Here is a 15819-nt window from a genome sequence, read left to right as displayed (position 1 = left end):
TTTTATCCAAAAGTGATCAGAATAAAGTTTATTTATAAAGCACTTTTGCTAAAAGCATCTGGGAATCTGGGTCTTTTCCAGGATGTCAGTAGACGCCACGACCGCCAGCGTGTAAAACTGCACTCCACCTTATCTTTTGGAAGAAAGGTGTTCATCCACCCACTCTCAGAGACTTGGAGAATCGGTGTTAAGGCGGTCCATATGTGACATTAACAAACTTTGTTAGTTTTTCCTTTAATTTGTCACCTCTAACAGGATTCAGTCGAGTTCACGGACCACGTTTAAAACTGGAAATAAGACCCACCCTCCATGTTCTCTTATCTGTAGCTAAACAATCTGAAGATGTTCACCTGAGCACAGGTAACCGAAAGTATTTTGTCAAATAGTTTTGATCATTTAATGTGTCATCTTTGTAAAAACAGCTGAGAAATCTCATGAGTGGAATCTCACAAACACGTCACAGTGGAAACGCATAAAAGTTATGTTTGGCAGGTCCAATCAGCATCTTGTCTCACGTGTAGCATTCACAGTCATTTGGCCAATTTATGCACACAAACAACGTCGCTGACGTCACTGCAACTTCCACACTTTGCAAAACGTCCAGGGGCGGACCGGACGCTTTGGCGGGCTGGATCTGGACCCCGAGCCGCTTGTTTGTCTCTCCTGTCCCAACAGAAACACCGTCAGAGATCTGCTTTTACTCTAAACGTAAGAATGACTTATTCAGGCCCTCGGAGACACACCCGGCTGGTCCGGTCCAGTTCCCTGTGACGCGTCTCCACTGATTAACAATTATAAGAATTTGAGAACAAACCTGAACAGGCTGTTCCAGAAAGCTCATCTTACGCTGCTGTTAGTTGTCAGTTTGGACTGGTCACGTCCCTCTGTGTGTGTGTGTGCGCGCGCGTGTGGGTGGGGCTGATAAGAGCTCAGCGCTGACAAACAAAGAGGTTACACAAAGTTTAGAGGGTCTGAAAGCAGCGGAGGCTCACACGTCCGTGTGTGTGTTCAGTGGGTGTGTATTCGCGCGTGTATCACTGTGTGTGTGGTGAGTGGGAGGACTTTGTGTGACTCTCAGCAGGAAACGTGTAAATCCTCCGGCACTCTCCGCTCGGTGCTCCTCGGTTTCGGTGGTTTTTCAGTTATTAGTTGTTCTTGTTGTTTTTTTACTCGTTTTTTGGGACCGAACTTCTGAGATGGAGACTCAGGTAAGATAATCGAACTCCCCGGCTGGTCGATCAGAGCGATCGGCTGAGACGGGCTCGGCGGGCGGAGCGCAGGACTGCTGGGTGTGATCGGGCGCCCAGAGCTGCGCGATGAAGCTGCTGGAGAGAGAAATGATCAAGTTTATGAGGATGTGTGAGACAGAGATGAAGGAAACGGGTCGAATCAAACGGGAACACTGATTTACTTCCAGGTGCGAGAGGTGCAGATTCTCTCCTCTGTCCGGTGTTTGCGTCTCCGTAGAGTTTATTTCTCTGAAAGTAATACAGTAAAAGTAATATTTATGAGAATAGCCCAGGTTAGAACTATAATACCTTAAAGGCTAATTAATGTTCCATCAGTGTGACTGATTATTTTCTATAAATAAGCTTAAAGGCGCTTTAATGAAAGCAGCGCAGTGAAACGTGAAATAATGAGGCCGGCGACCTGAAAATGAAAGCAGCTGCTGCATGCAGATAAAGGACAGCAGTTACTGGAAGCCGAAGCTCTGAAATTCTAGTCAAACTTTTCTTTCCTGGCTCAATTTGAATAAAATAAATGTGGGTTGATGGTATCAGCAAACCTTCCCCATTTGGTTTAGTTTTAAACAGACTGTACATAAAAGATGGCATTGGGCTTTTGGCTCTTCCTGTTGAGTACGTGATGTTTGCCTTTGGGGTTCTGGGGACAGACCTGACCATAGAGCGCTGAGTTATCAGCTAAATGTAGCGAGCTTGGTTCAGCAGCTGCTTTCATAAACTGTACAGGTGCAAAACATGAGCACAGGTACGTGCTGACTGGCTGCTGAAATTTCATTCATCAGAATGGAGCTCAGACTTCAGTCTGTTGTTACACCTAACCACACAGCAGCCATGTTGTTGGTCAGATAACCACATTAGAGATGCTCCAAAACACGGCCCACAGGTCCAGTGAAGCCGAACAGACGGCTGTGTGGACTCCTGTCAGCCAAAGAAGCCACGCCCCTAACTTAGAGCCTCAACAAGTCAATTCACCCAATAAATAAGTTCTTATTTCTTTTTATTCATCTGTGATGAAGGAGGAAATCAGCTACAGAGACTAAAACTGTTTTGTTTCAGCTCTAAAGTTTAACCTTGACTGACTCTTCTTTGGAGCCAGCAGAGCTTTGGTACTTTTGCTCTGACCTCTGGTGCTGCAGCCGGGCTTTGGCCTGGATTTGACTTTGCTCATCCACGCCCCGTCTGCAGTGGCGTTATGCCCTAAGAGTGGGGCTTTCCCACACTGCGTTGGCGTTATTCGTTTTCAAGCTGATATCATTTGTACAGTTAGTTTTATGTCTACTGTTTTTCTGCACACAGTATACAGCAGTTCCTGCAAAATAAAATGGATGGAAGGAAATCCATTACAAGCTGTAAATCCGCCTGAATGAAGCTGTAGTTGGTGCATTTGGCCTCTGGGAGGCAGTGTTGCATTCAGCTTCTACTTTGGACCAAACGCTGATGCAGATTTGAGCTCAGGTTAAACTGACTGAGAATGCAAAAATACAGGTGGAGCCGACAGCAGACCCTTTAAGTGCTCGTCTGCTTCAGCTACACCCACCATGCACAAGCAGCTCACATGAACTGGGTGAAGGAGGCTGGACAATCGCATGAAGTGGGTTTTCAGAGGATCTCTGGACTGAGCTGAAGCAGTTTGGACCCTCTGAGTAAAAACACATAAAAGCTGGTTGACACGTTCTGAGTCTCGGCTCGTGTTCAGTCATCTTTTCTCTTTAATTCGCCTGTTAAAGCAGGAGAAATAGTTTTTCTGGTTTGGGATCAGGCAGACTTCTGCAGCCGCCGCCCTCTTTCACAACAGCAGCTGAGCCCTCAGAGGGCCGCTCGGTCTGATCTCATTCAGCTGTTTAACACTTTCTGCTTCGGCCGAGGCAAAGCAAAGCCAAACAGCTCAAACCCAGCCCCGCACACTGCAGGAACCTCATTATGTTTCATTAGAATTTAAAGATTACTGCCCTTATTTTTGTGATCCTGCCCAATCTTAATCAGTTTCGAGCTCGGAGGAAACTTCTGATGTTAATATTTTTGTGTAGCGAACAAATAAAATCCAGGATGATTTGTCCCAGTGTGAAACTTAATATTGTTACTGAAGAGCGTAAATCAAAAGATTTGGTTCAGAAATCGAAGCTTGTGTCAGTTTATGGGTTTATTTTTGTCCACTAAAGAGTAACGACTGATCTCTCACTCAGGAGTAAATGATTAATGCTTCATAACAACTGCAATATGAACATTGGACATTTCAAATCAAATCGAGCACCTTATCAGTCCAGATTGTGATTGGCTGACAGATCCTCGTCCTGTTAGTGACGGGGTGAGGCGCATATGAGTAACAGCAGAGATCCAGTGTTGACACAATGAGTCTGTACAGAGAGGGTGGAATAAAACCCCGGTGCTTGTGAGGAAACACGCTGTGGCTGGGTCGTCCTGTTTCTTTAAACGTGTGCAGAGACCTCGCTGCCTCTGTTCTTTAGCACTGCTGGATTTATCACACGAAACATCATCCCGCTCAGATTGGAGACGCTGATCTGTGATGCTAGAAATTCTTCAGATTCCAGCTTTGTGTGTCATTTAGCTGCACCCTGTAGTTACCCAGGAAAAGAGATATCTTTCTAATCTCCTGCATGTTTTAGTCCATTTGACAGTACTAGTGTACTTGTAGCTGTAATTTACACACGTTCCTTAAATACATCAGATGCTGCAGTCACAGAGGGTGAGTATCAGGACAGATTCTGGCTGTTAAGCCTCAGTTTTAGGGTTAAAGTCAGAGTTTGGGTCAGTGTGGGGGTTGTGGGCGTAAGAAGTCAGTGGAGGTCGTCACAAAGAGCCCTTCCCCGCACACTGAGTGGAGCAGGCACTGCTAACAGATGCAAACTTAAAACCTAAAGCAGGAAAACCCCTGAGTGCCCAGAAACATACCTGCCATGTTTGATGTGCGCTGGATAAAGGCTTGGTGAAACAGAATGTGTCATGGAGGGAACAGGAAACCAGTTTATTTAACAGACCAGCGACCCAAAGTCCCAATCAACACGTTTAAGGAAACGTCACAGTTATATATGCACAGACAACTGAGGGATGAGATCCAGGTGAAGAGGAAGGACAGGTGAAGGGCGTCAGAGTGGAGCGGTAGAGCAATTGTTCTTTATCTGTTTTATATCTGTAAGCTGTCGCTAACATCGGGGATGAAGCCCACCTGTAAAATTACAGCAGGATGAACTGTGTGTGGAAATGTTCGTATCTGCTGCTGACTTTCTTCTTTGGCTCTCGGAGGAGGCGGACGCACTTTTTCTCCTCTCCCTCATCTTCCCTGCTTATGTCCTTGTCTAGTCTCGTGTTTTTTGTATTCCTTTTCCCTGGAACACTCTCTCACAGTCTGTTTCTAAAACATAAAGAGGAATTATGGATTTGATCAACTGGTCCCTAAATGCAACTGACACCCCTTCCTCAACGAGAAGTTTGGGCTCGGGTGAGCCTGAGTGCTGAAGATATCGACCTATTCTGAACCATGGTAACAGGGTTCTGGCTGGTCGGAGCTGGCTTGGCCCTGACTTATCGAAGAATTAAGAAAGCGGAACCAGCTGTTCAAACCCCCACAAGGCTGCCCGCTGGGATTGAAGCGATGGGAGAGGCGTGAGTTTCTCAAAATGGGCTCATTGAGTGCAGCACGGATAAGATCTTGGAGAAGCTACGGCTGCTGTGAACACTCAGAATAAGATCTCTGACTGCAGACTGGATACATCTCGGAAGGGCTCGCTCGGAATAACATCTCTGGGCACAAATTGGATGACATCTCAGGGAGGCACACTGCTGTGAGTTCTCAGAATCGGCTCCTTGAGCACAAGAAATGACAACATCACAGAACGCAAGTATGGTGAAGCTCGCGGCTCTCCAACGGGAGATTGAGAGACCGGTGTTGGACTGTAGAACTGCTTTGAAATTCATATGAGCTGTTCGCACTAAAGTAAAAAATACCATCACTTCATGCGGATACCCCTTTGGCACCAGCTGCAAGGCCGGAGCCGAACAACAACTCCCTGATGACGACTGTGTTTAGTCTGTTCCTTCCCATCCCATGCAAGGCCACCTGGGTTGGCTGGAAGACTGTTTACTTAGCCTGGCAGGACGAAGGACACTGTCTCAGCTGAACTCTGGACACGCACACACATACATATACTGATAAGCACTCACCGACGCATCACCCTCCCTACCCCGGATCCAACGCCACCTCCAACGCTTACCTCCCCTCTGATGTGGACATCGGGTCAGCTGGAGGCGCAGTCGAAGATTGTAGCGGTCCCAGATCAGATGTACACACTGGAACTCTTCCCCATGTTGCTGTCTGTGTTTATTGTGCTGTGGTGTGTTGATATCTGTGCATTCCTGTATTATCCTTCTGTGTTACACATTTCAATGTTTTTTCCTGCTACCTGGCCTGACCTGTCTCCCCAATGTGATGTTTCTGTATTATATGTACGGTCGGCAAGGTCTGTCATCTCGGTTGTGGGCAAAAGACCTGCAACTGACAAATAAAGGCTATCTCATCAATAAGTAAAGTTCAAATCATCAGGATCACAAACACTGGACCAACACAGAGCAGACAGACATGAGGCTTCTTTATTATTACAAAGATGGTTTCATGCAGTTTGGTTGTTGTTACATTCAATAAAGTGTAAAAGTGTTCATGTTTGACATGAGATGGTCAAACACACGTTTATCATCGGTATTCGTCTTCACTCAATTTTCTCTCAGGAACAGATTTCAAGATGTTGTCTTGATATCCTGACATTTTTCACGATGATTAAAATCAGCGATCAGCAGCTCTCACTGATTTTTACGTTTGGGAACAAAGTTTCCAGGAATATGAAACAATGTGACTCTGGTTCAGACGTAATCTTTGCCTTTTTATTAAGAAAGAAAGAACGGTTAATTAAAAATTGTTGGTCAAGAGCTTTTGTCAGTCTCCCACTGATTATTGATTCCTGATGATTAATAACAGTATTGCTAACAGCAGCTGTTTTGCTCCTGTTTCAGTACTCAGAGCTGGAGTTGGCCCTCAACACGTTGGTCACCGAGTTTCACAAAGCTGCAGACAACGGACCGACCATGAACACCACCCAGTTCCAGTCCATGATCTCCAGTCAGATGCCGGCAATTGCCAAGGTACTGATGACATCACAGCTCGTCTTCCAATCACAAATCATTTAACTCGGTCTCCAAACAAAGGCTGTTTAACCAAGTAAGCAGACTGCAGGAGAACATGCGTCTGTTCCTCGTTAATTAAGCGTGGGGGCTGGAATAATATGCGTCCTCGGTGACGTCTGACGTGTTCGGGAATGCTCACTGCAGATCAGAGACGTTATGATGGAGACAGTCCTCAGAAAGTCCTGAAGGGAAATCTGCACAGATGGTAGAAGTTGAAGTGTTTTTGTTGTGCTTTGGGTTTAAAACCTTATTTGGAACAAAGTCAGCAAAACTCAGATTTTTCTGTCACTTATTTATCCATCCCAGTCCACGCTGAGGGCTTCAACTGAGAAACAGACTTTGTTTTTATACTCCCAATCAAATCATTCCTAAAATAAAAAAATCCTTCATGTCTACAACCGAACTAGATTTCACACTGATCCTCCAACATGCTTTTATTAGAAATGACCAGCGTTGGTCAAGTTACTTGTAAAAAGTAATCAGTTACTAATTACTTCCCCCCAAAAGTAATCCCATTACTTTACTGATTAGTTATTTTCAAAAGTAATTTCTTAGTTACTTTTTAAAAACATGATTCACAACCTGAAGAGGTGATAAAGTGATAGATCTTTCAGCCCAATTCTACTTTTTCTGCATAATCCATCATACAAAATGTAATCAAATGGAAAAGTCTTTTTAAAACTTGTTTTATTAGTTTTAATCTTTTAATTTTATGCATCAAGCAAACATTTAATTATATGCAACATTCTCTGAGTTGAATAAATTAGTTTAAGATTTAAACCTATTTTCTGCACATTCCAGCACATAAAATAAAATATTTTGTGTGTTTACACTCAGTCCTTCAAACAGATGCAAGTAAAACACAGCAGAAAATAAATAAAGTCAAAGACTCAGCGGTCCTGTTGCTCTATTTTCACCTGTAAAGCAGGAGTGGGGTAGGCGGAGGTTTACCCTGGTGCAGGTGTGCCGCGGTCAGTGGAAGAATCCGCGAGTTTCTCTGCGAGTTTCCCATTACGTCGTAGCTACTCGGTGCTTGTTGGAAGTTTAGGGGTTTTTTTCGCTGTAAAAAGAAGTTTTCTTCCCACGCACAGCGGACACTAATGTTTTTGTCACTTTTTATGGAATCAAACTCAAAGTAAGGTCAGTACTTCCACGCTTTAAACGCTGCACACTCATACTCTCTCTGCACTCCATATATGATCCATTGTTGATCTGCACACAGCTGTTGTCACGAACGTCGCACTCGCTTACGTCACTGTCATGAGACATTCTCGCAAAAAAAAAAAAAAAAAAAAAAATCACGGTTTTAGTAACGCAGTGTTCCGACGGGAAAGTAACGGTAATCTAATTACCGTTTTTGCAATAGTAATCCATTACTTTACTCGTTACTTGAAAAAAGTAATCGGATTACAGTAACGCGTTACTGCCCATCTCTGGAAATGACAAAGCAACTGATTCCTTTAGCTTAAAGTTTGATGATATTTCTGAAAGTTGTCGTAAAGAATTCTGCTTTTTGTTGCATCACCTGGAAACCAACTGTAAATGCAGTCATCTGCACAGCAGAGGGCGCCGCAGAGGTGATTTAATTATGGGCTTCTCTTCAGCGAACTGCCATCAGTCAGCAGAACGTCCCACGTTAGGTAACAATCAGACTAATCGAGTCTTTGTGCACTGACAGCTCAACGTTGTTTTTAAAGTCTTAAAACAAGCTTAAAACACACTTTGCATGAAAAGAAAGGAAAAAGTGATTAGAGTCAGTATTATGTTAAAAATATTGAATTAACATTACAGCTGGGATAGGCTCCAGCCCCCCCACAACCCTGAAAAGGATAATGGGAAGAGGATGGATGGATGGATGCTTAAGCATACAAGAGAAGCAAAAAAATATGAAATAAAACTCTTTCATGCTAACAGTAATGAAGCAGGTCACATCCTCCTCTCTGTTATTCTGGACCAGAGTTGTTGGAGTGCTTTGTGCCTGAGATCACGCTCCCCTGAGTTTCCACTAAGTGTTTCCAGCAGTGCTGACTGACTTGCTGTTTCCTGCCTGCAGACGGTGGAGAATGAAGAAGGCCTGGGTAAGGTCCTGGAGCAGATGGGTGTGCAGAGCGGCCAGAACATCTCCTTCGACAACTTCTGGAAGCTGATCAACAACCAGGCCCTTCAGCTGTTCGGCACCATGCACAAAGAGAAAGGCACCAAGTGCACCTGCCTGCTGCAGTGAGCTCTGAAGCCAAAACGCCACCACACCTGAGCCCAGAAACACCACACCTGCCGGGTTTCTCTGTGCAGACCACAGGGGGGCGCTGCAGGGTAACAGTGGGACATGAAGACACAAAAGAAGAGTTTTATTGGTGATATTCAAACTTTGTTTGCATTAAAGACGAGTTATAACCTGCAGTCTGTTTCAAACCCACCGAATATACGGAGGACCAAAGGTGACTTGTTGAAAAACAAACAGGCCAAATGAATAAACACATTTGTAAATGACAACATGTGTTTAGAAATAAATATAATTTAAACTTTCATAAATGAAAACGATTTACAGAGCTAAGACGTTCTTGACCAAATACATCGCAAAATATATGTAACACTGAAAAGTAACAAATGAATAATAATATGTCCACAAAATACTCAAATAGTAAATTTATTTATCAATAATAATACTAAAATAACACAACATGAAATAGGGAAAATGGATAAAAGGAGAATTATAGTCACTGTTCTGCTTGTATGGAAGTTGAAGTCTGACTCAAACTGATCTCGAATCATAAAATACTGAAATAATATTTTCAAGGTTCTCTAAAGTTAATACATGAATTTAAAATGATGAACACAGACCATGAAAAAGTATTTAAAAGGAATTAAATTGTGTATTTTTTCGTTTGTATTTCAAAGTGTTTTATATGAGTCGTTTTTATCAGCTGTATTACTTTATTTTCATGAAGTCAGCTTTGGTCCTCCGTAGGTGAAGTCGAGCAGAGGGAAAGGTCACCGACATGACTGCACTCTAACAAAAACATGGAACAAGGATGTTTTTAGCTAATCAATGTCTTTTTTAATGTAATCCTGGAGTTAACACAATCTTATAAATTACTTCTCATTTAGACTTCATCTCTTAGCTGAAACTGTGATGTTTTGTTTTTAACATCATTTATATTCACTCTGAATATTACTAACATGTTTTTATTGACTGTAAACCATCTGATCATCTCAATGTTAATAAACCTGTGACTGCTTTTAGTATAACAAACCTACTGCGGTGTGCCGACTGAATTATTATTTTTATAAGAATAATTATTTGTGAGAAAATCAACGTTGGTGTGTATCGGCTCACTGAGTGGACAGGAAGGATGGGCCTACATCCTCAGTGGTGGAGGGGTTGGAGTTTGCTGAGCCCTCACACTTTTATAGGTGGACACGTCCTCTGTGGACACAGCGAGCCGAGGATGACTTATTGCAAAAAAATTGGCTAAATGAACAAAAATGGTGAAAGATGCTTTTATTCATTTATATACATATTTATTTGTAGTCCACATGCATTGACCAATCACGTCTTTGGTTGCATGTAGTTACAGTCCTGTTCTTCTTTTTGTTCACATGTAAACAAAACTGTAAACACACTGATACCCACTGCTATGGCGGCCAAGTCACAAATAGGCTGTAAAAAAAAAAAAAGGATGGACGTTGGCGCATCTGAACGTGAAGCTTTGAATCTGCATTCTTTCTACAGGCCAGCAGGGGGCAGCTGGTCTGGTTGGAAGAAATCTGACTGTATAGAAGTGCAGTCTCTAATTTCAGGTCTTACTGAATGCAACAAACAAACAATCTGTACATTTCCACACAGTATATTAGAGTCTGTAAACAAGCCACAGTTACCAGGATGCACACTACATAGTCTTTATTCTTGTAGTGCAATGTGAAGGTTTGGCCAGCAATCAGTAACTAATTACTGATTACTTCCCCCCAAAAGTAATCCTGTTACTTTACTGATACTTATTTTCAAAAGTAATTAGTTTTTTAGTTACAACCTGAAGAGGTGATAAAGCGATAGATCTTTCAGCCCAATTCTACTTTTTCTGCATAATCCATCATACAAAATGTAATCAAATGGTTTTTAAAACTAGTTTTATTTATTTATTACTCATCTAACTTTATGCATCAAGCAAACATTAAATTATATACAACATTCTCTGACTGGAAGAAATTTGTTTAACATTTAAACCTATTTTCTGCACATAAAATAAAAATTTTTTTTGTGTTTACACTCAGTCTTTCAAATAGACTCAGCGGTCCTGTTGATCTATTTTCACCTGTTTAGCAGGAGTGGGGCAGGCGGAGGTTTGCCCTGGTGCAGGCGAGTTGCAGCAGTCATGTCAGTGGAAGAATCTGCGAGTTTCTCTGTGAGTTTCCCATTACATCGTAGCTACTCGGTGCTTGCTCGGACGTTTGGGGGTTTTTTTCACTGTAAAACGAAGTTTTCTTCCCACGCACAGCGGACACTAATGTTTTTGTCACTTTTTATGGAATCAAACTCAAAGTAAGGTCAGTACTTCCACGCTTTAAACGCTGCACGCTCATACTCTCTCTGCACTCGATATGTGATCCATTGTTGATCTGCACACAGCTGTTGTCACGAACGTCGCACTTGCTTGCGTCACTGTCGTGAGACATTCTCACAAAAAAAGAAAAAGAAAAATTTATTCATTTCATTCTCATGAAAGCCCCTCCCACGGTAAAAGAGAAAATAACAAACAATACAATTATTCAAAACACATGATCATTATGAAAAGGAAAAATAAAGACTGTTATTTTATAAAAACAGTCTTAATCCGGGTCCAAACCCAGCCAAGAGTCAGAGCCAGACTCCAGATCTCAGAGTCTCAATCACAATTGTTGTAACGCGAGATTCTCAGGTCTGAGAAATAAGAAAGACATATTTGCTCACCTTCGAAGAACCTCCAGAGTGGAAGCCAGATAATGGATGTTAAAATTGTAGTAGCTCCCGAACACGATGTGCTGACGAGGTTCCGATCAAGACTCAGCATGTATCATCTTAAGGAATAGCAGGACTGACCTGAGAACAAATTATTTAACAGGTTATATTAATAAGCACTGCAGTACATGAGATTCTATAAACAGTGCAATTAAAAAGAGAGAGAGAGAGAGCTATGAAACAGACTTACCAAAGACAATAATCGTGGGTGTCAGAGACACTTGCTCCAGTTGCACCTCATCTGCCAGACATGCATCTTCTACATGGAAAAGCATGAACTCCTTCTCTTCAAAGTAGCTGAGCAGAAGCAGGACCACCTCTTTCACATCATCTGAGCAGCCACTCTGCCGTCCCCGTATCCTCTGAAGCCTTGCATCAGTCTGAAGGAACGTCTTGCTTTTGCTGACACCAACTGTGGTCATGTAGTCCAGAAGACCTTTTCCCCTTCAAATCCAAGTAATCTGTATTATAGAGGCAGGAATTAGCAGCTGTCCTTGCAGTTTAAGGTAAAAGAGACACATATTTCTGAGATAAGACCGACTATCATTCTCTGGCATATCAGTGGCTGAATTAGCAGATGACATGGTTTTATGTGAGTTTTCTTAATAATCTGTACTGTCATTTGGGGGCTGAGGGTGAGATTGTACATGTCATCAATACCATCTGGGGAACATGCTTTATGCTTCCTACACTTTCTTCTTTTTTGTAAACACATGCAACCATTCTATAATACTGGACTCATTTTTCTACAAAGGTTTGAACTTTGAGAGAGTTTAAACAAGAGAGAAAAGTGTGGAAATGTTCATGTCTGTCTGAGAAAAGTGTGTAGTGAGGGGTTTTACAGCCTTAAAACATCTATAATAACTGTAAAAAATAAAGCTGGCTACTTCGGATTACAGCTATGGCGGGTTATTTTTAGAACGTAACTCCCGCCATAAATGAAGGACCACTGTACACTAGGGCTGCTCGATTATGGCAAAAATGATAATCACGATTATTTTCACTGAAATTGAGATCTCGATTATTTGACGATATTTATTTAACCCTCACGACCTACTATAGAACCAAGTCCGCCAGAGCTTATATTATTATTATTATATTTTTTTTTTTTTTTTTTTTTTTTTTTTTAAATATACCTGCTGTAGTGCCATTTGTGGGAGCATTTCAAGTTGCTATACATCAATACAACTGTTATAGCCCATATTGTAATAATATGTATGCATTAAGTCCATAGTAATTACATTAATTGCAAAAAAGTACAATAAACTACAAAAAAATTGAAAATCGTTTTTGGTTTTTTTACATATATTTCTACTTGGAGAAATTTAAGAGGTTTATCCCTCAAAACTTGAAATACAAAAAAAGTTGCAAAAAATAGTTTACAACAGCAGGAAATTTATTTTGAGTGTCTTCATAGTTTTATTTTGGAGATACACCAATTTTTATATACTGCAGGAAAAACGAAAAAACAATCCTATGATGCAAATTTGCAAAGAAAACAGCAGGTGCATCAAAATAAACCATTTCCAGCTGTACAATTCGAGTTCTAAGCATCACAGAAACTATTCAGAAAAGTATAGAGTCAAACATGACTTATAAAAACACCAGTATAGGCAATTAAGGCCTACAAGTAAAAAAACTACATTTCCGCGAAAATGACGTCACTTCCGGTTTCGGGCAGGAAATGGCGCACATGCGATAGTTCGCGACTTCCAGTGTTGCCAACTTTGTAGCTATATTTAGCAAGTTTTCAGACCCGCTAAAAAAAAAAGACGTGAAAGCCCTTATTGCTTTTACTCTCAACAAGCAGCGGGTGCTGTAACGCAGTCAGTTCTTCTTTTACTCTTATGCTGTTTTGTGGATCACAAGGTTTAAAACTACTTATAAACACACACACACACAAAGTAACTCCACCAGAGCGCCTATTTCGGGTCACTTTTGCCGGTCCAAGCCCAGGTAAAGGAGCAGGGTTGGAATTGTGACATTAAAAAAAACAATAATTGCTAAAAGAAATTTAATTTGTAGTTCTAAATAAATTCTAAATGCATTTAGGAAGTTTTTTACTCACTTTATGTCTCTTCCACGATGTTATTTCTCTCTCCAACAACATAGGTTACAATTAGATTAGCATGACCTATTATGCAAATTTGGCGATGCCGTCATTTAGCGACTTCTAGCGACTTCTAGGACAACCAATAGCGATTTTCCTTACTGAGGAGTTGGCAACACTGCTGACTCTGTTTCACTGTGGGAAGTGTTATGAACAGCTGATCGGATCACAAAGCGTGTTTCTGGAATATTATGTTTTTGTTCCTGCAAGCGCTTTTTATGCAATTTTTGCAAAGCTTTATGTGGAAGGAAACCGTGACCGAGGACAAGCTGATGGCATCAGATGTAAGTACAACTCCTCCGGTTTCATATGCAAAACAAATTATTGCGCTAGCTTACACGGTTCAGATTCTACAGGGATTTAAAAATTGTTACACAAAACGGAGTGTGCTGCTCTGACCGGCTTTAAAGGGTTAACGATGACAACGTATTGAATAATGACTTTAAAAAAAATAATATAAAATAGTGTGCAACACCACTGAAGTTTTTTTTTACCTCTCTTTTCAACCAACAGCAGTCACTCTCCTCTCCAAATAACTTCTGCTTAGCTTTCCGAGCTTCCCTCGGGTCCTCTTAATCAGCGGTCTCCACCCTTTTTTGCACCACGGACCGGTTTATGCCCCACGGACCGGCCTTTAAGGTGTCGCGGATAAATGAGGGAGGGGCCAATAATCGGCTCAGTCATTTTTAATGATGTTGAAAGCCCAGATCGTAATCGTGATTAAAATTCGATTAATTGAGCAGCCCTACTGTACACAGCCTCTTAATGTGACCAATATCTTTTTACAAAAGACGCAGGTGACCATTTTTAGTATTTAAAAAGTTTGCCAGTGCTTTTCAGCTGAACTAGCATGCTAGCGCCAAGTTATCAAGTATTAGTCTAAATATCAACTGGTGCTAGTGATGTTTTGGTCTCGAAAAAAGTAGCCTAGATGTTAAACTTACCGTGCAAACTTTCAGATGAACCACAGATCGCATATTTGTGATTTGTCCTAAAAACGTCCTTGGTAAAAGCTCGACGTTTTCTGTTCTCTCTCCACTCCGCAGACTGTGCACGCTGCTGGTTCGTTAGCTGTAGCCGTGAACTAGCAGCTCTTCTCCCGCTCCTCCCGCCCTCACGTCATTATCCAATCAGAGACGAGCTACAGATGCGCATTCAAAATTAGGCGCACTCAGTGTTATGGCAAATGCAGATGGACCCAGGGAGCAGAACGCACGGAGGCAGAGTTGCGGTGAAGACAGTTTATTTACAGTGATGGGGAGGTTTGACAAGGACAAAGTATGTACAATAGCGTATGAATGGGGACGCGGAGCCAGGACGTGCAGGTGATGGAAACACACACAGGTACACAGGTGCACTCGATCTAAAAAAAAATGATAACCGATAACTGAGAAAAGCTTAAAGTAGACTTTACAGAGAGCTTACTTGGTACTGTTTATTGCCAAAACCTCCAGACGAGGCGAAATCCTGGGGAGGAAACAAAACTTCTTACAGTCACCAGAAATAATCCAACGGCTCCAGCAGGCAGGGGCAGAATTACAGACTCTCCAAAAACGTCAATACTCGGACACTAGTCTTCTGTCAGGTAGCTCCTAAAGAACACTTCTGAAGAATGCAGCTGATGAGTAACAGGTGTGCCAGGTTCAGTGACTCACTGCCCCGCCTACCTATACAAAAAGGGAGGCACCAAAAACACATACAGACAAAAACACCATATAAGCAGAACCCAGCTCCTAGAATAGAATAGCCTTTATTGTCATTGTACAGAGTACAACGAAATTGGAGTGCCACTCCCTTGGTGCAAGTTTCAATGATAAATATAAATGTAAAATATAAAAAGTACAAAAAAAAAAAACAATCGTAAGTACTCAAACAATAGTATGTACAATATATACAGGATAGCAGCATTAATATAATGACAGTATGAATAGCAGCATAATATAATGACAGTGACGGTATGGAATAGGTTCAATTGTTTTTGTGCTTATTTACTACGGTGATAGCTCTGGGAAAGAAGCTATCCCTAAATCTGTTTGTCCTGGTTTTATGTGACCTGTACCGTCGGCCTGACGGTAATAGTTCAAACAGTTGGTTGCTGGGGTGAGAGTAGTCCTTGATGATATTGCCAGCTCTGCTGAGGTACCGAGAGTTTGCAGTGACCTCCAGGCTGGGCAGAGAGCAGCCAGTGATCTTCTGGGCTGTGTTGATGACCCTCTGCAGTACTTTCCTGTCTGCAGCTGAGCACCCTGCATACCATGTTGTTATGCCGTACGTTA

The 15819-nt window shown here is 41.9% G+C and overlaps 1 protein-coding gene and 1 long non-coding RNA gene across 2 annotated transcripts; one reads left to right on the top strand and one right to left on the bottom strand.

The window, feature by feature from the left end:
• Positions 1–951: 951 nt before the first annotated feature.
• LOC147319911 (uncharacterized) lies at positions 952–9694 on the top strand. Its single transcript, XM_086312766.1, has 3 exons — positions 952–1208; positions 6267–6395; positions 8491–9694. The coding sequence occupies exons 1-3, from the start codon at positions 1197–1199 to the stop codon at positions 8659–8661; spliced, it is 312 nt and encodes a 103-aa protein (XP_086168892.1). The 5' UTR covers positions 952–1196; the 3' UTR covers positions 8662–9694.
• Positions 5744–14623, bottom strand: LOC147319910 (uncharacterized). Its single transcript, XR_015131618.1, has 3 exons — positions 14488–14623; positions 11624–11894; positions 5744–11514 (listed from the first exon to the last, which is right to left on the bottom strand). It is a non-coding gene; the product is annotated as an uncharacterized LOC147319910 (long non-coding RNA).
• Between the last annotated feature and the right edge of the window lie 1196 nt (positions 14624–15819).

This window comes from Aulonocara sp. 'chitande type north' Nkhata Bay, linkage group LG11 (genome assembly GCF_057382095.1).
Source record: "Aulonocara sp. 'chitande type north' Nkhata Bay isolate Kocher_YH1m ecotype deep benthic linkage group LG11, A_spYH_male_GT1.1, whole genome shotgun sequence".
NCBI lineage: Eukaryota > Metazoa > Chordata > Actinopteri > Cichliformes > Cichlidae > Aulonocara > Aulonocara sp. 'chitande type north' Nkhata Bay.
This window is presented reverse-complemented; position numbering and strand designations above follow the sequence as displayed.